The following is a 25,331-nucleotide window of genomic DNA, read 5'->3' as shown; positions in this document are numbered from 1 at the left end:
CCTCCTACCTCTGCCTCCCAAGTGCTGGGTGGTGTGCCGCCACGCCCGGCTTAGCTAGAGCTTTTAATCATAAAACTTAGGCAAGCCAAACCAACCTTGCTCAAGAACCACTCAGAATAACATTAACTGCAAAAAACATAACCAAACAAAACTACCATGTAAATGTTCCAGAGACCACCTGGCTCATCTTTTAGAAGGCCAAAACCCGCCCATCAAACCACACAGGTGTTCAAAGAACCTGGTCAATCAAAAACTTAATATACTTAAGGAGCCAAGTCAAGACAAGGTTCTCAATCTAAAATCTTTTGCTGTAGGCTACTGTAACATGGGTCTCACAAAAGCCTTCCTCCCCACCCGCTTCCAGTTTAACAATGATCTACCCCTGGGTCTCAGACTAAATAGCAAATCAATAATAAATGTAAAAATGACAACAAAAAAAAGTAAAATCAGACATTGAAAATACACCCCCCATCACTGCACAGCTGAGAATAAAAGCGATGTTTTAACTTTCTAAATAGTCGATTCGTTCCAAATGCAAGAAGATTGCATTAGCAAGACCAGCAATGGAAGAAAACCCAGGAAGGGAAAATGGAATGACCCAAAGTAAATATTTCCCATCTGGAGCTGGTGCCATTTGGTCTAAGTCATTTTCCTCCTGTCCTGCTTCCTTCGTCTCTGTCATTCCAGAACAGGGCCGAAGACCATCAGTGACGCCACGTCCAAGTGCCACTCCTGGCTGAGCAGCAAAAGAGGGAGGTTCAGATGGAAGGGGGTGCTGAGGAGAGGTACCAAGCTCTGAGTGAGCATGTCCTCCCTGGGCCTTGAACAGACAGGCCGCCCCATCCTGGTGACCTAGAAGGCCCCGAGGTGGTGGGTGGAGAGTGGAGAGCTGTGTGGGCACAGGGACGAGGAGGATCCACAGATGTCCACTGGCCCTGCTACCCTTCCCCAGGATTCTGCAAAGAGTGGCAGCCTCCTATGTTGGTCCCCAGCCCGGTTCAGGATCTTATGAAGAAGGCTTTTGTCCTCACAGCCCTTCCCTTACCAGACTGCCGGCGACCTTGGCGGACATGGGTAGACACCTCGTCTTGGGAAGACCAAGCCTTCTTCAGCCGCTCTGGGCTATAGCGATATCTGTTGGGGTCTGCACCCAGGAGAGAAACAACCTGGCTTGTGGCTCCATGTTAGTCTTCCTAGACAATGCCTGTACCAGGCCATGCTTCTGCAGTCTGCTCTAGCTCCAGGGGTCAGATGATTCCACAGCTCCCCAAACCCGACCCCCAGCGCCACCAAAAAGAAAAAAAAAAAATCTTTCATCACTTTGCTTCAGGCACTCAGGGTTGGGTCCTAGTTACACAAATGACCACGCCTGACCCTTGACAGAAAGAGCCGCCCCATCCTCTCTGCTCCTGGACAAAAGGGTCACACTAGGCTTGCCACCTGAGCTAGCTATACGAGCAAGGGGACTCAACGGGCAGAGAAGGGAAACTTACAATAGGAGTCCATTTCCAAGATGGCTTCCTTGGCCTGGAAGGAAAGGAAACGCATCCTGTTACCTCCTTGCTGTGTGCCGTGCCTTCCCCGCCCACCGGAGGACTCCCACAGTGCCATGCCAAGGCCTGCATCTCTGCCGAACCAATACTCTAGGCCCAGTGGAGCTAGTGTCCAAGAGGCAGGGCCCCAGCAAGACCTCCGGGAGCTGGCCAGTTCTCCCTGAACCCCACTGGGAGTCCCCTGGGCGCTGACCTTCTGGGGGATGGTGGCGTGGTGGTTCTCCAAGATAAGCCTTTTGATGTGATGCGTCCAGTTCCGCTTCTCCTCCACCGTCTTGGCCTGAGGGGGTGCAAGGGAAATGAAGGGTCTCGCACACAGAGCACTTCTGCCAGCGGGAAGAGGGAGAAAGGGGCTGTGCTGGGGACCCCCGTGCTGCCCCCTTGGAGGGGTGCTCACAGTGCCCCTCACTGTACAGACAGAGACGCTGAGGCTTGGGATGGCCGAGGAACTGGGAGCCACAAGCACGTGTTCCTGAAAGCCTTGGTCCCCCGCCTTTCACTCCGGACACCCTTTCACCCCAGCTTCCCCTCACCTGGATGCTGTACTGCTGCTTGCTGTGCTTGTAGTGGGTGACGGTGAAGCCCAGGGAGTCTCTGGTGCTTTCAATCAACATCAGCGAGGAGCACTGTGGACAGAGGACAGGAGGGTGGGGGAACCCCAACTCATGAGACAGTCTCACAGGGATGACGCTGGAACACAACAAAGTGGTCAGTTGGCAGAGGAGCCGGGGCCCTTGGGGGAAGGAGAAAGAAGAAAGAGGAGGCAGAGGAAGGGCAGGTGGCCTGCTTACCGGAATGTGACCCTTGTAGACAAAGTGATCGCCCCGCTTCTTGGTGATGAGCAGTATCTTGTCAAAGAGGAAGAAAGTGCGTTCGTTGCGCACGCGGTGCACGCGGAAGGTGCCCTCCAGGACCAGCTCCCCGTAGGTGGTAAGATCTGGCCCCTTCCAGTTGATGAGCAGCGACTGAATCTCCTGTGGCAGAGACACACACGCACCCCCCAACCCGCAGGGTCAGGCCTCATGAACCACAAGGGAGGCTCTTACGAACTTGACCCCAGTGGCGGTCCCAGATACCACCCAAGCCCTCTAGTCCCCTGCCAGCCTCCCGGCCCAGAGCACCTGCAGCCGGACCGCATGCTCATGCCTCCTCTTCATGTCGTTAATGTACCAGGCCACGCACGTCATGGTGTCAATGGCGTCCTCCACCACCTCGAATCCGTCCTCCTCTTCATCAAAGTGTTTGGCAATTTCCTGGGCAGGAGAAAGGGGTCTGGGCAGCACTGACTTCAGGCCCTGACCCGTCCCCAACCCACGTTCTGAGGAGGGGTCCTGGGCTACCTGGAGCAGCAGGTGGTACTTGAGGATGCGCTGGACTGGTTTGAGCAGGTAGGAGCCCAGAGGCAGGGAATGCTGCAGCAGCTCCTGCCGGTCCCGAAAGAACCTGGCCTGCTGCTTGTCCCGCATGCACTCGGTCAGCGCCGCCACCGAGCTGGGAGAGAGGAGAAGGAGCTGTCACCAGCTAGGCAGAGCCTGGCGAGGAGCCAGGGGTCCCCAGACTCACCAAATGGCTCGGCTGCCCCCTCTCCACCCCGGGTACTCACTTGGGATAGTTGTTGCAATATTGAGTGTAGATATCAAACTCTTGGCTCTAAGGAGAGACCAAACAGAGTGGTTGCAGAATTGCTCGTGTGACTTGAAAACCCGGTGGGATCATGGACCTGGGCACCTGAGAACGCACTGTCCTCCCCTCCCCTGTGGGCCTGCAGAGCCCTTGTGGTACCCTGTTGTCTGGGGCACCCTATCTACACAAGAATATTGCTCCTTTCTAGGCAGGCAGCTGGCCCTTCCCCAGGAGAGATTTCCGGGACGTAGATGGCCTACTACGTTGGGTAGTCCCGGCAAAGCAGGGCCAGGGGTAAGGACCACCCTTCTTACCCTTTCCACAAAGCAGCTGGCCACTGCCACAGGGTCATTATTGCAGCTGTCCAGGTCTCTGAGTAGCTGACTGGGTGAGGGAGAACAGTTATCAAACCCCGACCTCTGGGACGTCTTCTGCGGAGACACACTCCCTTCACGCCTCCTCAGATGCATTCTCAGCCAGCCCTGATGTCATGCTAAGAGTTGGGGCTTCCACCCTCTCAGTGAGCCCTACCCCAGGCAGCAACCACAGAAAATAGCCAACAAGCCACAAAAACAAGGAGCCAGGGAGACCCGTGTGCTCAGCAAGCAGGAGAGGAACAGGACCCACCTCGAGAGGGGACACAGCTCCTCTGCGGGCACAGGGAGTCAAACACACAAAAGCAGAGATTAGAGGAAGAAGAGAGGGAACGGGCAAGGAGTCCCAGATGGGAGGATGTGGGAAGCATGGAGGGACCCCCATCTTAAATGGAGACAGTGAGGAAGTCCCAGAAACACTGCTCTTCCTCCTCCACCTCTACTCCCCCTCTTGTCCCAACTGCCTCCCTCACTTTCCTAAGTCTTGCTGGCACCCTGCCTGCTGTCCTGCCTAGACAATGCCCAGACTTCTCCAGGCACAGAGAGACTTGAAGGGAAGGGTCCTCCTGTCCTGTCAACACTGCTCCCCAAGCCCGAAAGTGCCTTTCCCTGACAGTCTGCAGTCCCAAGGCAGCAAGTTGGCTTGTAGAGTCCCCTGGCCCTGTGGTAGGGCCTTGGCTGGGCCTCAGTTTTGCCTGGCCTGTATGTTCCACTGACAGGTCAGATCTCCAGGGAATGCCTACTTCCTGTGGGAACAGTGGAAAGGAAAGAGAAGTAACCACAAGATGTGCAAATGGAGAACAAAGATGTAAGGGAGAAAAGAACCACTGGCAAGAAAAGCACCAGTATGCAAGGGCCTAGCAGATAGGACCTCAGTTTATCTCTCCCCCACCCCAGAAGCGCACCACCCTAGCTGCTGCCCTCTCTCCAACGTGGCGCGAACTACGCTCTTGTGCAGGGGTGGACGTCCATTCCCCATCTCAGCATTCAGGCCCACATGAGACAGCCTACAAGTCCAGGGACATTCTCCCTAGACCGTGAGGTGTGCCTCACGGTCAAAACATGCCCAGGCCCACTCACATACCTATTCAATGCGTAGATGCTTTCTATGTTCCCAAAGAGCGCGCTGACTTGCTCTGGTTTCAGCAGCCCGGGAGTGTCGATGATCTTTAAGAGGTAGTCCTGCATGGAAAGAGGTGTCGGGACCCAGCCCCTCCTGATGTCGTCTCCTAACACCCGTAGCCATATCAAACGCCACACTGTATCTTACAGCTAGGACCCAGTCTCACAGACAGCACACACTGTATTAGGCTGCAGACAGGAGCCAAACACCCACATCTACTTGGGAACTCGAATTGTTACTTTATTTGGAAATAGGGTCTTTGCAGATGTCTTGTGATCCCAGCACTCAGGAAGATGGAGGTTAGGAGAATTATCATGAATTCAAGGCCAGCCTGGGCTATATAGAGAAACCTCGGTTGGGGGGGGGGGCCCACGGAAAAATGAAATGAAAAAAAAAAACACAAAACTGAGGGCTGGAGAAAAGGCTCAGCAGTTAAAGGCTCTTGTCTGCAAAGCCTGACGGCCCAGGTTCAAATCCCCAGTACCTACATAAAGCCAAACGCACAAAGAAGCTCATGCATCTGGAATGCATTGGCAGCAGCAGGAGGCCCTGCTGTGGTCATTCTCTCTCCCTCCCTCTCTTGCTTTCTCCTTGCACATAAATAAATTATAAAAATAAACAAACTAGCCGGGTGTGGTGGCGCACACTTTTAATCCCAGCACTTGGGAGGCAGAGGTAGGAGGATCGCCGAGAGTTTGAGGTCACTGAGACTACATAGTGAATTCCAGGTCAGCCTGAGCTATAGTGAGACCCTACCTTGAAAAACCAAAATAAATAAATAAATAAATAAACTGAAACAGGGGCTGGGCATGGTGGTTTTACTCCTAGCACTTGGGAGGCTGAGGTAGGAAGATCACTCATGAGTTCAAGGCCAGCCTGGACTACAGACTGAGCTCCAAGCCAGCCAGAACTAGGGGCAGGTACAGGAGTGATGGCACATTTAAGATCTTATCCTCAGGCCTGGGCATGGTGGTACATGCCTTTAATGCCAGCACTCGGGAGACAGAGGTAGGAGGATTGTCATGAGTCGGAGGCCACCCTGAGACTACATAGTGAATCCCAGGTCAGTCTGGGCTAGAGCAAGATCCTACCTCAAAAAAAATAAAATAAACAGGGGCCAGGGAAGTGGTTTAGCGGTTACGGCATTTGCCTGCAAAGCCTAAGGACCTGGGTTCAATTCCCCAGGACCCACATAAGCCAGCTGCACAAGGGGGCACATGTGTCTGGAGTTCATATGCAATGGCTAGAGGCCCTGACATGCCCATTCTCTCTCTTTTTCCCTGTCTCTTTATTTCTCATAAATAAATAAATAAAGTATTTTTTAAATAATAAAATAAATAAAGGCCAGGTATTGTGGCACACACCTTTAATCCCAGCACTCAGGAGGCAGAGGTAAGAGGAACGCTGTGAGTTCAAGGCCACTCTGAGACGACAGAGTGAATTCCAGGTCAGCGTGAGCTAGAGCAAGACCCTATCTTTTAAAAATTAAATAAATAAACAAACAAAAAACTGAAACAAAAGCTAGAGATAGAACTCATTTGGTAGCAGGCTTGCCTGGCATGCATACTCTTCTGAGATCAATCCCTAGCATAACATAATCTGACCATGGCGGCACATGCCTACAGTCCCAGTGCTTGGGAGGCAGGGACAGAAGGATCAGAAGCCCAAGGTCATTCTTGACTACAAGGGGGATTTGATGCCGGCTTGGGCTATATCATGAGACTCTATCTCAGAAAACACACACACACACTTGAAGGAGAATTCATTCCTGTTGCTTCAAGCCACTAGACTAGGTTTGTGGTTATTTGCTACATACCCCTAATGTACTCACACACCTATGTCCCCAGCCAGATAAGAGGGCTCCTCAGTGGTAGCCCGGCCACCTGTCTGTACACCCTGGAGTAGGAAACACGCCACCTCTGCCAGCCCTGTGACTTAGCGTGCCTGGCGGATACTCCACAGTCACAACATAATGGAATAGGGATCAAGACATGCCTGCCCAGGTCCTTGCAAAGCACTGGCAACTCCAAAACAAACCGGAGGCCCTCCCTTAGCTGTCATGATGCCCACTTCCTAGGTACCTGCAAGAAGTTCTAATACCCAAGCTAACGATATGGCCTGGTGCCATGAGGAAGTATGAGAAGTCAAGTCTCTACAGGGCAGGAGCCCTGAGCTGGGAGGTAGGCAGATATTCTCACACAAATGTGCCAGGGAGTATTTTCCATCCTGGGGGGAAATGGATTGAACCTGAGGGTCCGGCCAGTGGAGGCCAGCACCCCCGGCCTGGTGGAGAGACGGACGTTCCTTTGGGCCTCGGCACTGACCTCCACGATGCTGCGCAGGTCTTGCACATACATGCGCTCCGTTTCCACGATTTCCCGCACCACGCGGCCCAGGTAGCTGAGTTTGTGGTGCACAGGGCCCGTCCCTGCCCGGCTGTTGAACGGGGAGCGGGGCCCCTTCATGTTCAGCCAACCACTGGAGTTGTTGTTGCTGTTGGGGACGTGCCGACCACGAGGGGAGCCTGCCCCGTTCTGGGCTGAAGCCTCAGGGCCAGCAGGCTCCTCCATGGCACTACGGCTGTCACGGGAGGAACCAGACGAGGAAGTGGTGGACGTCAGGCTCAGCGGCCGCTCCTGACTGCCATCTTGATGGAGGGCAGTAGAGACGGGCATCCTGGCATTGCTGCCTGGGATGGGCACCTCGGGAAGATTCTAGAACACAACAGAAAAAAGGGAAGGGTCAACTTGAGTCCTCACAGAACCAGAAAGCAGAAGAGGGGTTGCCAGCACAAGGGGAAGACCAGAAAGGAAGTTACTGTCGAAGAGGAGAGTTCAGTTTTACAAGGTGAAACAATCCTTTGTGTGAGCAGCGATGATGACTGCACGCCATGAATGCACTGGCTGTTACTGAACAACACTTACAAATGCTTAAATGATGACATCAGTTTAATGTACTTCACCATGATTTACGAAAACAAAGCCTGGCATGATGGCACATGCCTTTAATCCCAGCACTGGGGAGGCCAAGGTAGGAGGATCACTGTGAGTTCGAGGCCAGCCTGAGACTACAGGCAAGCCAGCCGGGACTAGCACAAGACTCTACCTCGAAAAAGCACCACCAACAAAACCTGTAAGAAAGCTGTTCCCAGGATGGAGAGATGGCTTTGAGGTGAAGGCACTTGCCTACAAAGCCTAAGGACCCAGGTTTGATTCCCCAGTACCCATATAAACCAGATACACAAGATGGCTCAAATGCCTGAAGTCCATTTGCAGTGGCTGGAGGCCCTGGCATGCCCGTATTTTTTCAATCTCTCTCTCTCTCTCTCATAAATAATGAGAAAGAGAAATAAAAAAGAAAGCTATTCCCTCAGAGTATGAACAGTGATTGGTGAGGCTGTGTAAGTAACATTCCTTCTAGACCCATCTTTCCCAGCATGGAGAAAGTGGCCTACACCAGGAGACAATAAGGGCTCAGAAACTTGAGGCCTCAGAAGATCAGAGCCCAGCCCTGCCACTTAAGCAAAGAGCTCAGCCTCTCAGGGCCTCAGTCTCACTGGTGACAGGAAGAACACCACCTACCCAGGGCTGCTATATCCTCAAGGGGAGGTGACTTGCTGCCTGTAATTATGGTTCTGAGCGCGGTGCATAGCACAGAACGCATGCTCCGCAAACCATCAGTTCAGGGATAATGATGGAAAACCTTAAGAAGCACACCTCAAGTACCTCCCTGTCGGGGCCTGTGCTGGAGTCACCTCTCAGGGACAAAGAGCCGGCTGGTAAGACGTTACGACACCGCACGTACCGGGTGACACTCTCAGGACTGCAAAATCTTAGGGCAACAATGGCTTCACCCGTCACCTGAAGCTTTCTAGATGCTGAGTGGACAGACAAGAGAGCGGCAAAAGTGAGACCCTTTCCCCTGCCCCGCCCCGCGGTACCTGGCAGAGGTAGGTCCCTGACTCAGCCAGGCTAGGAAATTCCCCAGGGCTGAGCCATCACCGAGCCTCCCGCAAGCTCCCCTCAGCACAGCTGGGCAGATCAGCACACAGATGGCAGGAAACTGCACCCAGGTGAGGCAAACAGCCCCAGGTGGACTTTATTCCCTGAGCAGATGGTGCCACTCACAGGTAGGGCCACCTGGAGCCACAATGGGGAGGTGACCAGAGCCTACTTCAGGGAAAGACAGGACACCTATACCTGTCTCTCTCTCTCTCTCTCTTTTTTTAATGCATAAGAGTGAGAATGAGAGAGAGAGAAAATTGGTGAGCCAGGGCCTCTAGCCACTACAATCAAACTCCTGACGCGTAAGGCCCCTTGTGCACATGTGAGACTTTGTGCGCTTGCGTCACTGTGAGTCTGGCTAACGTTGGACCTGGGGATTAGAACTTGAGTTCTTAGGCTTCGCAGGCAAGCGCCTTAACCACTAAGCCATCTCTCCAACCACCTATGCCTGCTTTGATCAGAGCTCACCAATGCCATTTTCCAGAAGGCTCTCTTGATTATTCCCACAGGAAAACTCCCCCCCCCACTACGCACCCCTTTGATTGCTGCTGACATACATGTCATCTATCCCCAGCCTAGACCTGGCTAACAGGAAGGGGCTTGAGCTATGAGGACAGGAATTTTGTTTTTTTAGGTAGGGTCTCACTCTAGCCCGGACTGACCTGACTCTCACTCTGTAATTCCACACTGACCTCAAACTCACAGCAATCCTCCTACCTCTGCCTCCTGAGTGCTGGGATTAAAGGTGTGCACCACCATACCTGGGCCTGAGGATAGGATCTTGAATGTACCATCACTCCCGTACCTGCCCCTAGTTTTTTTTTTTTTTTTTTTTGATTGTTTTGTTTTGTTTTGGCCTCTGCCCTCACCTGGAAGCCAGCGCCTCTGGACTCTGGCTTTTGCAAATATTGCTCTGTTACCTCTCTTAAGTGCTCCATTTCATACCTGACCTTCAGGTCTTCACTCGAAGTCACCTCCTCTGGAACCTTCCCATATGCTCCAAACCAGGAGGACCCTTGCTATATACAGCCTTCCGGGTTTCCACTCCTGCAGCACAGTGACAGTGTGACTAGCCTGAGACCCTCTTCCCTGGACTCTAAGTTACTCATGGTCAGGGATCATCAGGGCTAACGTGCCAACTGAGTAACAATGGTGAACAAGTTGGTACCTTTATTTAACTAAAAATCCAGCACATTCGGTCCCACTTTCAGAACACCTAATCCAGTCAGGACCCCCTGGAGGTCAGCACTTTGTCACTCAGTGAGTCAGCTGAGAGGTCAGCTCCAAAGGTGCTCTGTATAAGCCTATCAAGTGACAGACTAGGGTGCAGCGGCAGCTCTGGAACTGGGGAGGGAGATATTGGTGTTGGCCCCCACCCACAATGCACTGGGTAAGGTAGCTGCTGTTACTGCACCCTCCTCCAAAGAGCCTTTACAGTAACCAGCTCTGCACCCGCAGGGCAACACCAAGTGTCCCAGCAGAGGCAGAGGCCCACCCTTGACCTCAGCTCTGAGGACCTCCCCTCCATCCCCACCAGTCCTAGCTGGAACAATGGGACAGGGACTTAGGGCCTAAGACCTTTCCCAGATTAGCCCTGGGGTCAGTCAACTCCTCCAGGGAGGAAAAATGGAAAAGGCCCAAGTTTCAAATGGATTCCGCAGCCAGCCAGCCAGGTCACCCAGTCTGAAAGCAAAGAATTCGTCACAGCCCCACCCACACAATCAGGACATGTGTCTGGACCACTGGAGACCCCATTGCAGCATAAGCACACTTCAAACCTAGGAACTAGAGTTCCCTTTCTGTTTGGAGTTTGCTCTGGTTGAACACAGGTCCTTTGCGGCAAATTCACCCTTTCATACGTGGAGTCTAAATCCCCTGGTGCAGAAACAAAGCAGGGCAGTTCGAGTGGTCTCCAGCGCGGTGGTGAGGGAAGTCACCCAGGCCGCCTGAGAAACCTGTGCAGCAGCTAGTGGCCCCTGCTTTAGCAGACAGTGAGCCCTACTTGACAGAGCTGAGGCTGCGGAAGCAGTGAGTGTGGGGCTGGACCCGCCTCTGGCACCAACCAGGCTCCAGACTTCAAGCCCTCCCAGCCACTGCCTCCCTAATGGATTTCACACCCAGTCAAGACCACAAGTAAAAGATTAGTCACAGCCCTGGCATGCTATAGCTCTGATTCACCGTGAGCTACAGGGGCTACCCAGGAAGGCTTGAAAGACTGGGACCCACACCGTGACAATCAAAAGGCTATTTCTGGATCAGTGCCCTCTGACTCTCCCACTGGAACAACATGGTAAATGCAGATTCCAGGTCAAAGGATCACAGGTCATGGGGAAGCAAGAGCGGGACTGGGGGGGTGTAGGGAGAGGTCCCCAGAGTCCAGCTAGACATTTCCCAGGTGACAAATGAAGACCTGTAGTGACCCGGGGACCTACCCATGATCACAAGTTTCACTCTCCTGAGCAGGAGGTTCTAGAAACCAACAAAGAGAGGGCCAGCACGGCATGGAGTAGAGCACAGAGATCTGAGCGCCAACTGTTAGGAGGGTCATGGGATGGGAGAGAGAAGACATGTCCTGCTCCAGCTAGAGTTCCCTGATTTTAAGAGGCCACTCTGAGTCACCACCATTTGTACAGCTCGGGACTCCACAGAAACAAGTCCTGCCACGTGCTCCCTGGACACGGCTCCCTTTCCTTCCCATCGGATGGGCACCACCCACATTGTAAGATTCTCCCCAAACCAGGTGGAGAAATGGGTTCCTCTAGCTCCCCTTGGAAGACAGTATCTGGAGGGGACAGGGAAGAGGGGGCTGACAGCAACGAACACCCACACCCATGAACTATACTGGGTACTCTACTCACGACTGTGAGCAAATACTCAACAAGCAGCACTCTAAGGGAGGAATGGCTTTATTATGGCCTATATTCTAGGGATGCAGTCCATCATGCCAGGGAAGGCGCGGTGGCAGGAGCGGGAGGTGGCTGGTCACACTGCAGCCACAGTCAGGAAGCAGAGAGTAATGAATGCTGGAGGTCGCTAGCTTTCTCCTTTTTTATTTAGACCTGAGTGGATCCCCGGGCCATGGCATGGTGCCACACTGAAGGTGGGTCTTCCTACCTCAATGAATCCACTCTAGAACCCCCCTCACAGACATGCCCAGAGATTGGTCTCCTAGGTGGTTCTAGATCCAGTCAAGTTGACAACAGTCATTAACCATCACAGCCGGGTGTGGTGGCACACCCCTGGAATCCCAGCAGAGGTAGGAGGAGCATTATGAGTTCGAGGCCAGCCTGGGACTACGGAGTGAGTTCCAGGTCAGCCTGGGCTACAGTTGAGACCCTACCTCGAAAAAACAAAAACAGAATTTATATATATATATAAAAAATCATCCTCATCACATCCATCTATCCTACTACATTCCCAGGCCTCTAGGGCCGCCCTTAAGTATCCTCTGATAAAACCTCTGCTACCTCCAGACATGAGCTGACTGGTACATCATGATCTCACCGTGTTTGTCTTTACCCCACAAAGCCTGCAGAGTCCTGAGCCCATCAATAGTTTGACATGGAAGGCAGAAGGACAAACAGTGAGACAATAAAACAGAAGAAAAGAGGAGGGTGCTCAGTGGAAGGGGAGTGAGGAGGGGAGGCAAGTGAAAATAATGGGACAGAAATACAACCAAATTATAGTATGCTCAGCTAGGTGTAGTGGCACATGCCTTTAATATCAGCACTGGGAGTCTGGGGTAGGAGGACTGCCCTGAATTCTAGGCTAGCCTAGGGTGACAGAGTGAGTTCCAAGTCAGTCTGGGCAACAATTCTGCCTTAAAACAAAAATTATAGTATGCTTACTAAGTATTAAAGTTCTCAATAAAAAATGTTTTAAAAAATACTCTTCCATCTTTCAACATGAGTCAACCCAGCCAACTAGCAATCCATATAAAACCAGACTTCTAGAAAACTGCATCAACTCTTATACTGTGAAGCCCTCTTTGAAAACTCCCCTAAACACCTTTCTTTTTCAACAGGTCTAAGAAGCACACAAATAAACCTTTTTTACGAATCCAGGAGCAGAAGAAAAAGAACCAACCTACTTTCCTCTTCTTCTTCCTCCCTTTCTTCTTCCCTCTTTCCCTCCTCCTCTCTCTTCTTTCTTCAACTTTCTCTAAATTTAAATGTAATCCACCCCCTTCCTCTCCGCACACCTGTCCAGGTTACATGGCCCCACCTCCCAAGGACCTTCCCAGGCAGGAAGGCAGGCAGGCAGGCCGCAGCAGGCCCTTGGAGTCACAGCACAGTGGACCACAGCCAAGTCCCATATCTTCCTCTCCCAACTATGTCTCAGCACTAATGCCCTCAATCTGACCCAATAGGAAGGAAAGTGGGGGGGGGTATAGCCCCATAAACACCCAATGGCTTCTATCTTCTATCTTCAGGCCTTATGCCATTAAGGCCATGGGCCCCTGTTCTCTTCGGAAAGGATCTTCCCACACAGGAACCCCCAAGAATTGATCACACTCTCCCTCCCAAGCCAGGGAGCAGAGAAGGTGGGAGAAGTGAAGAGCAGCCCTGGGGTACAGCTTCTGGCAGGTGGGGAGCCTGGAGACTCCCTGATAACATTCTTGACCCCACGGGGCTGCCGCCACCCTTTCACCTCCCGCCCTTCACCCCACACCAAAAGCAGAAGCTGCACAGGGCACCACGCCTCTTTGGAGGCAAGAGAAGGAGTGAAGGGGTTCCCCCAAAGATAACTGATCCAAAGTCCATGGGTGCCAGTGAGAACAGAATTCACCCAGTGCCTGCACACTGCCAGCCTCCCCCAGGGACCACACCAGTGCAGTCTCTCTCCACCAGCCTGCCCGCGCCTCTCCTCCCAAGTTCTCAAAACCCGGGTGACCAAAGGGCCTCTGGCCTTTCCTAGAACAGGACCCCTAAAGTCCACTCTCAGAAACTCCCGAGGAAGGGCGCCAGAAGGAAGCAGCAGAAAGCGGCCGTGACGTTTCCAGACAGACAGGGCAGGGAACCACGCAAGCTTCCAAAGCTCTCTCTCAAGCGTAGCAGCCCAGTCCACCCCACTGCTCCCCAACAGTCCCCAGAAGCCCAGCCCTTGCCTGTCCGCTTGTACAGCTCTCTCCACACCTTGGACCTCTCCAAGAGCGAGGAGGACACCCAGAGGTCTGCCTCTTTGAGCCTGTCCCCAAAACATTGCTCACTGGTCTGTCCAGGGACTCAAGAGTCCCAAGAAGGGTCCCTGGGGAGTGACTGTTCATTGTGAACAAGGTGTTCTAGGGAGGCTGGGTGAACAATGTGACCAGGGTTTCTGGGACACCTGACAACAGTCTCACTGGCTCAAATTCATTTCCCCTGGAGAATTTGTTTTCCCGCCACCTGACAGCAGCAGGACCATGACAGGCAGGACCGCAGAGTCACACTGCGGAGTCACACCGCAGAGTCACACCCGGGCAGGAAGGAGCAGAACTGGCCAAGGCGCCCTCCCACCCACATTCCAGAGGAAGTCCAGAAAACTCCTTCTTCTCGGGCTTGGGAAGCAGGAAAGCCCCTGGCACTGCATTTCCGAGGGAGGCTCACTCACCACCTTCCCCTGCTCCCTCTTCCCACAACCTCAACACGCATTCTGTCCTCTCCCTGAATGGTACCCCAGTCCTCTCCCTGAGGACGTGGGGTACCATCCTCACAACCTCAGCCTCAACCCCACTCAGAGTCCCCTCAACCTCAGCCATTTCCAGCCCCTCCCAACACACACTCAACTGTTGGCCAAATGATGCTCCCTACAATGTCTGCATCCTAAGCCTTGGAACTTACGTCATCCTGTAGAGCAGAAGGATTTGAGGTAGGAGGTTATCCTGGATCCCACTGAGTTCTCAGCAGAGGAAAGAAAAGCAACAACACAACAGTAAGTAAATGCACTGACCCCCATAAAAAAAACCTGTATCAGGGCTGGAGAGATGGCTTAGTGGTTAAGCGCTTGCCTGTGAAGCCTAAGGACCCTGGTTCGAGGCTCGGTTCCCCAGGTCCCACGTTAGCCAGATGCACAAGTGGGCGCACGCGTCTGGAGTTCGTTTGCCGAGGCTGGAAGCCCTGGCGTGCCCATTCCCTCTCTCTCTCCCTCTATCTGTCTTTCTCTCTGTGTCTGTTGCTCTCAAATAAATAAATTAAAAAGAAATTAAAAAAAAAGAAATAGTGATATATTTATTAAAAAAACCTGTATTAATTTGCACACACACGTGTGTGTTACAGCAACAACAGGAAACTAACACACACACACACACACACACACACACACACACACACACACCCCAGGGTCTTTTGCCACCTAAGAAGAATGCCAGGCACATGTGCCACCTTTACTGAAGTCTGACTTGACGTGAGTACAGGAGAACTGTATCCTGTCTGGTGGTTTCTGCAAGCAAAGTGTCTCTGACTACTAAGCCATAAATCTCTGCCCCACTTCGTAAACCTTTAAAATAAACTGTGTGTGTGTGCGTGTTATAGAAACAAGGAAACTAATACGCTTCTCTCTGCTCGAATGATCCCGAATATCACTTACCACACGTCTATGGGATTCACACATCAAGTGCTTCTTCTGGACTGAAGCACCAGTAAGTGCTCAATAAATGCCCGCTGGAAGGATCGCAGGATCAGGCCTGAAACACCTCTCACCACTCCCACAGCCGGGAGAAAGGTAAACACCGGCTGAGGTCAAGGCCAAGCTAGTTCCTCCTAGACTACTGAGTGAGTGCCCACATTAGTCACTGCCAGCAAGTTTCCAATGAGCCAAGAAACACTGCAGATCAGTGACTGATCGTTCACCCCAGCCATCCCGTCATACTTGGCCTCAAGTAAGGGGATAAAATAGGGACACAGCTACCCTGCCACATCACACACTAAGTGATCAGTCACAAAAGACTAAGAGAAAGGGGAAAGTGGCCAAGTCTGGGCAAAGGACTGCAAATGATAAGGTCTCCCTATAAATATTCCAAGGAAAGCTGTCTACCGAGACGTTTCACATAAACATACTAAGGTCAAAGGAGGGTGATGGTAAAATGCTGCTCACAGCTGGGGGACGTTAGCATGGCTTCCAGCAAACCATGTTCCTATGCACAGAAATGACAAAAGGTCCCCAGAAGATGAACCAGCCAAAGGAAGTTCTAAAAGACGGTGCTAGAAATTATCAGGGTGAAATTACAGACATATCTATAGTTCCCAGAGACACTCCCCCTCCCCTGCCACCCTCCTCTCTCATTTCAAAGTCTAAAAAAGTCACAGCAGAGGCTGGCAATGTAGTTAGTTCTTCGGTAGTAATTTGCTTGCCTAGCACGTCCGAGGCCTAGGTTCAAATCCCAGCCCACTGGCCCCCTCCCCACACACAGCTCACAAGACCACTGCTACTTATTTGTAAACTCCAAGATCAGGACCCCAGCCCTAACTCATTTTACTGACCTCATCTCTATTTTGGGAATTGCATGCTTTGAAACCTGTAAGCTGAATGGGGGACCTCCAAAACAATAAATAAGTAAATAAAATAAAATAAAATTTTAAACAGGAAGGAAAAAAATCTACACATTCAGAACTGTAGTATTTATTATGACCATGGGGAGGATCTCCGTGGGAACCAAGCCGGAACAGGAGAGACCTAGTAGGTCCCACTGAGTTTTCAGCAGAGGAAAGAAAAGCAAGCACACAACACTGAGCCCTTACCCTGAGCTCTGGAGGCAGGCATACCTGGTTCGTATTCCAGATCCTCCATTTTCCAGGCTATATGTGAACTTGGAAAGTCACCTGAACTCACTAAGCTTCCAATTCTGCAAAACGCTCACAGTAGGGCTGGGGAGATGGCTCGGTGGTTAAAGGTGCGTGTTTATAAAGGCTACTGGCCTAGATCCAGCTCCCCAGTACCCACAAAAAGCTGGATGCAAAGTGGCACATGAATCTGCTCACGTGTGTGTGTGCGCATGCACACACACACAAATATATATTTTTAAATTTTTTATTTTAATTTTTGTTTATTTGTACTTATTTATTTAAGAGTGAAAGAGAGAGAAAGAGGCAGATAGAGAATAGGCACACCAGGGCCTCCAGCAACTGTAAATGAACTCCAGATGAGTGCAACCCTTGTGCATCTGGCTTACATGGGACCTGAGGAATTGAGCCTTGAACCGGGGTCCTTAGGCTTCACAGGCAAGTGCTTAACCACTAAGCCATCTCTCCAGCACCTGAATTTTTCAGTTAGAGAGAGAGAGAGAGAAAGAATATGGGCATGTCAGGGCCTCTAGCCACTGCAATAAAACTCCAGATGCATGCACCACCCTGCATAACTGGCTTACATGGGTCCTGGGGAATTGAAGTTGGGTCTTTTGGCTTTGCAGGTAAGTGCCTTAACCACTAAGCCATTGCTCCCATGCCATATGTGTGTGTGTGTGTGTATATATATATATTAAAGTGGTTACCTCACTATCTTGAGGGCTGAGATAACACAAATAACTTGTGCAGGTATCACACAGTAAGCCCCTAAGCACCAAGATAAAAGACCTTTCTTTCTCCTTCCTTCCCCTCTCCTTTCTTTTAAAAAAATTTTTTTCTAACTAATTTGCAAGCAGAGAGAAGAGAAACAGAGCAAATGAGAGAATGGGAGTGCCAGGACCTCTAGCAGCTGCAAACGAACTCCCAAATGCATGTGTCACTGTGCCATCTGGCTTTAGGTGGGTACTGGGGAGTCGAACCCAGGGAGTGAAAGCACCTTAACTGTTGAGACATCTCTCCAGGCCCCTCCCTTCCTTACTTCACAAGACCTCATGTATCCCAGGCTGTTCCTGTGTAGTCAAGGGAATTTTTGACCTTCTGATCCTTCAGCCTCTACCTTCCATGTGGAATAAATGCTGAGGATGGAACCAAGGGTGGGTGATCCTCTATCAACTGAGCTATATCCCAAGCCCCTAGAGTTTTCTGACTTATAGCAGTTTATTTATTTATATTTTACCCCTACCCTATCTCAGATAAGAAAAAAAGTACAAGTTAAACTTGATCAGCCAGCTTGTCCTAAACATTGCCACCAACCCAGTGTTTACCCATCCTCTAGAGCCCCAACACAATTCACACCATGATCTTTCTAGAGCTGTTTAGCTGGTGAGGAAAGATATAGCCTGATAGTCATATCCAACAGAAAACAAAGCCTAAGTGAGTCACGGCCTGGCGGCTGTCACACGCAGGGCGCATTCCTCAGCGTTCCACAGGGTGAAATGGCGGGCACTACTGGGAGCCAGAGGGAGCGGAGCTACGGGGGACCACAAGCTTGAGCAAAAGCAGAATCAAGGCATTTCTGGAAGGAAAAGCATAAATAAGCGACCAAAAAAACATCCTTGACGTTGGCCTTGGGTTTTAAGTCCAGCCTCGGGGTGGGCCTCTGGGAGAGCCAGGGTGGCAAGGAATTGGGGAGATGCCCAGTGTTCACACACTTCGTAGGGAGTCAGGGAGAATATCAACCAGGGAAGCAGCCCATCTAGGAAAGAACCCAGGGCTACAGCCAGCACTCCTCAGTGCTAACTCTCTCATTCCGGAATGCTATTTGGCTGTCCTACACTGTGAACTTCAGAATCCATTCACCCAGCAAGTATTTATCAAATCCCTACTTTGCACAGGGATGCCAGGGGAAGCCGTGTGGGAGACACAACCACGAATCAGACCCACCAGAGCTCACATTCTAGTTAGATTTATCAGGGCATCAACAACGTAAGAGAGTAAGGGCGGCATTCTGGCCTGGAGAGATGGCTCAGTCATAGTGTTTGCCCAGTGTTAGAAAATTCAGGATTGACCAGAGCGACGTGAGGAATGGAAGAGAGACCAAGAGCTGACCTCCACGGCACAGACTTTATAGGAATAGACCGAGGGGCAGCCTTCTCCCACGGGCAATGAGAACGGCGCCCCCTTGAGTGGGCAATTGGGGATTTTAAGGAGTTAGGCTTCGGGACAGCCTGAAATGGGGGAGGGGGGATGTAAACAGACTTTAGGTTGTCTATCTGCTATTTACTTTTCTTTGGAAGTGAATAATGGGAAGACAGAACCTCTTCTTCTGTTTACTGCTCATCTGCTAAAAGGGGATTAAGAGCTGTTTCCTAGGTGTTCTGATAACTCCTTAGAGTCTGGCCATCTTCAAGACTTTAAGTTTTATGGTCCAAAAGAATTTTTCCAGCAAGGTCCAGTGATATATAATTCCTTCCCCCAGCATGTTCCAGACCCTAGGTCCAAGTCCCACCACCACAAAAACAAAAAGGAACAAAAAACCCAGAGAGTGGTGTCATATATATTGGGAGCTCCAGAAGGCTTCCAGTTTAAGAATTTAGCACTTCTGAGTATGCCGTTAGGCCCTGGGGACACAAACATGAATGACACATTGTCTCTATCTTTGAGAAACTTGAATTGTAAAAGGGAAAAAAGGAGAAAAAAAAAAAAGGCATGTAAACAGATTACCCACAAAAGAGCTCCCGTAAGTGCCAGTACAGAAGTGTGAATAAACAAACAGAAGGCACCTGGGCGTGGTATTTTGGCTGAGTCAGGTGATGAAAGGAGCTGAGGGCCCCTGGGAACACTGGATCCCAAAAGCGCCTGCCCTGCTCCCGACTTGGTATGCCCGGTGTACCCCCCAAGAGAGGTGGAAGGCACCCGAATGGCTGGGTGAGAAAGGACACATCCAAGGCAGGCCTGGAGGAAGGGTAAGTGCCAGGCCAGGCGGAAATGGGCTCGTGAGGCAGTGTTAAAGACAGGCTGTGCTTACAGGTGTCTAGCAGAGCCGGGGAGTGTGTGAAAAGAATGCCGAGGAGCAAGACGCACTCACTCCAGAGTATTTCTAGGAGCGAGAAACGCCAGTTATCACTGGCTGGAAAGGTATGCATGTGCAGAGGGAAGAAATGTGGCCCAAAATAAGGATAACACGCACCTATGCATAAATTAGGTGCTTCAAAAAGCAGGGAAAGGTCTGGAGAGATGGCTCATGATTAAAGCACTTGCCTGCAAAACCTAATGACCTGGGTTCGACTTCCCAGTACCCACAGAAGGCCAGACGCAAAAAGTGGCGCATGTTGCTGGGCGCGGTGGTGCACACCTTTAATCCCAGCATTTGGGAGGCAGAGGTAGGAGGATCACCGCGAGTTCGAGGCCACCCTGAGACTCCATAGTGAATCCCAGATCAGCCTGGGCTAGAGTGAGACCCTACCTAGAGGAAAAAAAAAGTCAGGCATGGCACCTGGGGTTCTTTTGCAGTGGCTGGAGGCCCTGGCGTGCTCATTCTCTTCTCTCCCCTCTCTCTCTTTGCCTCTTTCTCTCTCAAATAAATTAATTTAATTAAGCAAAAAAGAAGGAGGATCAGAGCATCAGAAGTTCAAGATCATCCTTGGCTATATAAGGAGTTCAGGGTCAGAATACATAAGACTCTGGAAATAACAAAAAGACCACTGAGACCAGTAACTATTGTCTGAGTGGGAGGCAAGGGGTCCTAATTATCTTACTGCTCTTGTTCCTTCCCCGCCTCTTACTTGACATCCCCATGCATGTCCGGACTGGGAAATAAGGCTGCTAGCAGGGTGTCTCCCTGCCTTCGCAAATTACAAGCGTGAGCCTCCAGGACAGCAGACTTGTGGGCAGCCCCCTTTCCCTGACGGTAGCATTTGGCTGAACCACCGGCTTTCCTCCTCCCTCAGTTCCCTCCTAACCCAGCCCATTCCTGTGCCTGGGGTCTGATGCAAAGAAGTCAGAAAAGTAAGTTTGCAAACCTTATGGACACACACGTGTAACTCCTCACAGGCATCCAGCGCTTCAGATACAGGGCCTGGCACACTTACTGCCCTTGGTAGAGCTCTGCCACACACTTAGACAGAACCCCAGGAGGCCCCCCTGCACCCACAGCACCTACCCCATCCCCCACGGTGGCTCTCAGCAGCTCCTCATTAAGAGGCCTCAGCCAGGAAGGCCTAAGAAACTCATCCAACCAGTTCCCAGCAGAGGAGAGGAGCTTCCTCCCCTCGCTGAGAGCAGAACAGAGCTCAGAGTGGGGACAGGTAGAGGAGCAGTCACCAGACCCCAGAGAAACCCCTGCGTGGGCAGCAGTCTGCCCCGGGAGAAAGGGAGGCCTTGGTCCAGCTGTGAACAGAGGCAGCGAAGCCAGAGAGCAAGGATCCAAGACTGGATCCCCGGACCTGCTGCCCAGCCCACAGAAACGGTGGGTGCTGGCCCTGCCTGGCTTGGCACCCCTCGTGGTGGCCAGCACCTTCTTTCTACCTCCCTCTACCAGAAGAGAAGCCACACGATTTGATTCCAAACAAAAACGCCTCTTGTGGATTCTGGGAAAATGAAGCTTCCGAAAGAGTAAGAGATTAACTCTGTTTCCCCAGTAGGTGTGTGTGTGCCCATACACACATACGCTTCTTTCACTCCCTCTGGAACCTTCTCTAACCGCTCCACTGTGACCCTTCAAGAGAAGGCCCTCTGAAGCCCTCTAGGAAAGCGCTTGAGCCACCTCCAAAAGGCACCCAGAGTCGTCCGCTCTGCTCGTTACCCAACCACATGGCCAAACCCACTGGAGGCAGCCAGTGTAAGGTAAAAAGAAACCAGTCGCCTACACCTGTGCCAGATACAGCCCCCCTCCATTCCTGAACCCCCCCCCCAGGGAGACCCTGCCTTATACCCAAACCCTGAGGTTGTGGGAACTGCCAGAGAAGGCTTGGAGGCCTGGAGTTTAGAGTCCCGGTTGAACCCCACTTGTACCCCGTGGCCTGGCCCCAGCGGGTACCTACCGCTTTCCTCAAAAGGGCTCCCATGCCAGCGGGGAGAGGAGCGCTGGGAAGGTGGCCAGGGGCCCGGGAGCTGCATTCTCTCCGCAGATCCGGCAGCCCAGCAGTTAACAGGCTCAGGCGTACAGCAAACTGCCACCAACAGCCTCGGGAATTAAAGCGGCCGCCGCCGCCTCCTGCGAAACCTCTTCAATAAACGTCCTATTCAGATCCAGTTCTGCGTGTGGGTCATGCTTCCTGCATTTCTCTCATTCCTGATGGCTGGGCTCCCCCCCGCCACCCGACCATGGCAATGCAGCTTCCCACCACAGCGCAGCAGGTTCCCGCGGAGTGCAGGACCCAGGCCACGGCCCCAGGAGGTGATGGCCAGCCCGCTGAGGATGGCAACCATCAGAGATGAAGCACGGGGACGCCAAGCGCAGGGAGTCAAATACTGAAGACCGTCGGACAGAGCCAGGTCCAGGTCCTCGACTCAGTACAATGCTCTATTATGGAGCACCTCCCCCACCCAAGCCCTCAAAGCCTGAGGATATTACATTAACCCTTCTGCCCCTCGCAGCAGCCGACAGAGGGGAGGGGTAGGTGGACACTGGGACATCAGGGAAACCGAGGCACAGGCGGTTCCCCAGACTAAAATGCTCACGAGCCAGTGTTTCATGAGGGTGTGACCGGCACTGTTTTGACACATCCTCTGTGTAGTCTCACCACAGGCCCGTCAGCTAGGGAAGTGGGAAGCCAGGGTTTTCTAGAGCCCAGTGTCACCATGACGGCCATTCACGAGCGACACCACCCCCAGCAGGGCCCAAGAGAAAGAGCCAGAGGGAAGGCAAGGGCGTCCCTCCGCACTGCCCCAGGGATGGCCCTCGGCACTTCTCCTTTCACTCTTTTGCTCACAACCTGTTCCCACATACCGGGGCACCCTCACAATGAGGCCCAAATCGTCACCTGAGGATTCATAGCTCACCTGTAGGCACTTCCAGAAACCACTTGTGAGACCAGCAAAGACAGCCGAAGGCACAGGCTGTGGGCAGGAAAGCCAATCTGCACAGCGCTCAGTGAGAGGCAAGTATCTGTCACTATCAACCTCAGAGAGGTGAAGCTGAAGTCACCTCGCTCTCTACCAACATTAGTAGCTGTGTAAAGAAATACCAGTAAAAATAATAATAACAAAATGCTGGGTGTGGTGGCGCACACTTTTAGCCTTTAATCCTAGCACTTGGGAGGTGGAGGTAGGAGGATCGCCATGAGTTCCACACCAGCCCGAGACTACACAGCGAATTCCAGGTCAGCCTGGGATAGACTGAAACTCTACCTCGAAGAACCACAAAAAAAAAAAAAAAAGGCCAGAAGAGGGCTGAAGAGATTGAAGAGATGCTTAGCCACTAAAGGCACTTGACTGCAAAGCCAAGTGCAACTTCCCCCATAGCCACATAAAAGCCAGATGCAGGCTGGGCATGGTGGCACACGCCTTTAATTCCAGCACTCGGGAGGCAGAGGCAGTGAGTTTGAGGCCACCCTGAGACTACATAGGGAATTCCAGGTCAGCCTGGACAAAGTGAGACCCTACCTCGGAACCCCCCCAAAAAAAGGCCAGATGCAAAGTGGACCTTGTATCTGTGACCCCAATTCACTTATGACAATGGGAGGTGGAATAGGAGAACCCTCTCAGGCTGGCTGGTCTGACATTTCTTTGCAGTCTGACATTCCTCCGCAATGGCAAGAGATCCTGTCTCGAAGACGATGGCGCACAGCCACCTCAAAGCCACCTCTGACCTCCACATCAGTCCCACAAAAACGAACTAACAAACACTAAGTATTAAAGGAAGTGGGAATGAATGAAAGAAATGTCCAAAGTGGTGGGTCAGGGTAGCCTACATTTTGAATCTCAGCACTTGGAGGGCAAGGGTAGGGAGGATCACCAGAAGTTATGAGGCCAGCCTAGGGTTACTACAGAGTGAGTTCCAGGTCAGCCTGAGCTAGAGTAAGACCCTACCTTGGGGAGGGGGGAGTCAAAAGAGGAACTAGAGATGTAGCTCTCAATAAGTAGAATGCTTGCTTAAAGCATGTATAAAGCCCTGGGTTCAATCCCTGCCATCACATGAACTGGGTATAGTGGTGCACTATTTTAATCCCAAAACTCGGAAGTAGTAGAGAGGAGAAATAAAAGGTTCAAGGGATACATAAGACCCTGGGGGGGGGGGAGACAAAAGGGAGGAAGCAAAGGGGTTAAAAGAAAAGCCAAGGGGGGCTGGAGAGATGGCTTAGCGGTTAAGCGCTTGCCTGTAAAGCCTAAGGACCCCGGTTCGAGGCTCGGTTCCCCAGGTCCCACGTTAGCCAGATGCACAAGGGGGCGCACGCATCTGGAGTTCGTTTGCAGAGGCTGGAAGTCCTGGCGCGCCTATTCTCTCTCTCTCCCTCTATCTGTCTTTCTCTCTGTGTCTGTCACTCTCAAATAAATGAATAAAACATGAACAAAAAAACATAAAAAAAAAAAAAAAAAAAAGAAAAGCCAAGGGCTGGAGAGATAGTTTAGTGGTTAAGGCATTTGCCTACAAAGCCAAAGGACCTCAGTTCAATTGCCCAGGACCCAAGTAAGCCAGATGCAGAAGGTGACACGTGCATCTGGAGTTCGTTTGCAGTGGCTGGAGGCCCTGGTGCGCCCATTTGGTCTTGGTCTCGGTCTCTGTGTCTCTCCCTCTCCCTCTCTCTCTCTCTCTCTCTCTGTGTGTGTCTGCTTCTTTTCCTCTCAAATTAATTAATTAAAATAAAAAATCTTTTAAAAAAAGAAAAAGGAAAGAAAAACCAGAAGAAAGCTTATATGGATGAGGGGATAGGTGGAAGGAGATTTTAAGGGTGTTTGTAATATGAAAGAAAAAGAGCTTCTTTTGCAGACACAGGCCGAGAGTGGAAAACTGTTCCCTGCTGCCTGGTCACACTCACCCCAGACAGAAACAGGGTGGGAACAATCTCCTGAAGAGAGGACTACTGCTCGGTGGTAGAGAGCTTGCCCGGCACATTCAGGTCCTGGGTTCAATTCCTAGTATCAACCCCAAAGCTGTACATCTCAGGACAGAGCTATGTACTGTGGAAAAGGGAGAAACAGCGTGACCAGGGGGAGGACGGCTGTTTGGGAGGGAGGCCTGGGAGACTCTGGGGTGACTCTTGAGCAGAGGTCTGTTTAAGAAGCAGCCAGCTGGACAAAACTCTCTGGAGGCACCTTCTAATGTTTTCCTCCACCGCCCCTCAACCACCCACTCATACCCACGACAAGCCTAGACCAGTGCACAGGCTTCCAAAATATCTTTCCTCTCTCTGCCATCAATGAAAAGGAGCTCACTATAAACACTACAAATCACAGGGCCGGGTAAGCAGCTTAGTTGGTAGAGTGCCTGCTTGCCACACCAGCATGAGGACCATGAGTTCGGAGCTCCGGTACTGCACAAACTGTGTGTGGTGGCGTGTGCCTGTAATCCCAGCACCTGCGAGGTGGAGGCAAGAGGATCAGAAATTCAAGATCATCCTTGGTAACATAGGGAGTTGAGAGCAGACTGGATACCTGAGATAAAAATTTGAAAAAGGCTAGCCGGGCGTGGTGGCACACACCTTTAATCCCAGCACCATGAGTTTGAGGCCACCCTGAGACTACACAGTGAATTCCAGGTCAGCCTGGGCTAGAGCGAGACCCTACCTTGGAAAAGGGAAGAGAGGAGAGGAGGGGAGGGAGGGAGGGGAGGGGAGGGGGGAGGGGAAGGGGAGGGGAGAGGAACAAAACGAAACTTAAGAGACCCACAGTGCTTTAGGAAGAAAAGAATGGAGGAGGTTGGGCATGGTGTGCACACCTTTAATCCCAGCACTCAA

The 25,331-nt window shown here is 51.7% G+C and overlaps 1 protein-coding gene across 11 annotated transcripts in view; it reads right to left on the bottom strand.

Annotated features, from left to right (window-relative positions):
• Plekhg3 (pleckstrin homology and RhoGEF domain containing G3) overlaps positions 1-25,331 on the bottom strand; it is a 57,460-nt gene that overhangs the window by 11,138 nt on the left and 20,991 nt on the right. For 7 of the 11 annotated variants that reach the window (XM_045154410.1, XM_045154411.1, XM_045154401.1 and 4 more), the window contains exons 2-12: positions 6,998-7,387; positions 4,635-4,732; positions 3,491-3,560; positions 3,157-3,203; positions 2,894-3,044; positions 2,675-2,806; positions 2,345-2,527; positions 2,087-2,179; positions 1,747-1,833; positions 1,494-1,527; positions 1,046-1,144 (exon numbers count right to left, since the gene is read on the bottom strand). In XM_045154410.1, coding sequence (XP_045010345.1) covers positions 1,046-1,144; positions 1,494-1,527; positions 1,747-1,833; positions 2,087-2,179; positions 2,345-2,527; positions 2,675-2,806; positions 2,894-3,044; positions 3,157-3,203; positions 3,491-3,560; positions 4,635-4,732; positions 6,998-7,348 — 1,345 coding nt within the window. In that variant the 5' untranslated portion in view covers positions 7,349-7,387. Of the gene's footprint in view, positions 1-1,045; positions 1,145-1,493; positions 1,528-1,746; positions 1,834-2,086; positions 2,180-2,344; positions 2,528-2,674; positions 2,807-2,893; positions 3,045-3,156; positions 3,204-3,490; positions 3,561-4,634; positions 4,733-6,997; positions 7,388-14,496; positions 14,503-14,663; positions 14,723-15,241; positions 15,299-21,476; positions 21,636-25,331 lie in introns of those variants that run through there. The other 4 variants (XM_045154403.1, XM_045154405.1, XM_045154406.1 and 1 more) reach the window with 4 other exon arrangements.

This window comes from Jaculus jaculus, chromosome 7 (assembly GCF_020740685.1).
Source record: "Jaculus jaculus isolate mJacJac1 chromosome 7, mJacJac1.mat.Y.cur, whole genome shotgun sequence".
Lineage (NCBI taxonomy): Eukaryota > Metazoa > Chordata > Mammalia > Rodentia > Dipodidae > Jaculus > Jaculus jaculus.
Note: the sequence above shows the minus strand (reverse complement) of the source record. Positions and strands in the feature narration are given on the sequence as shown.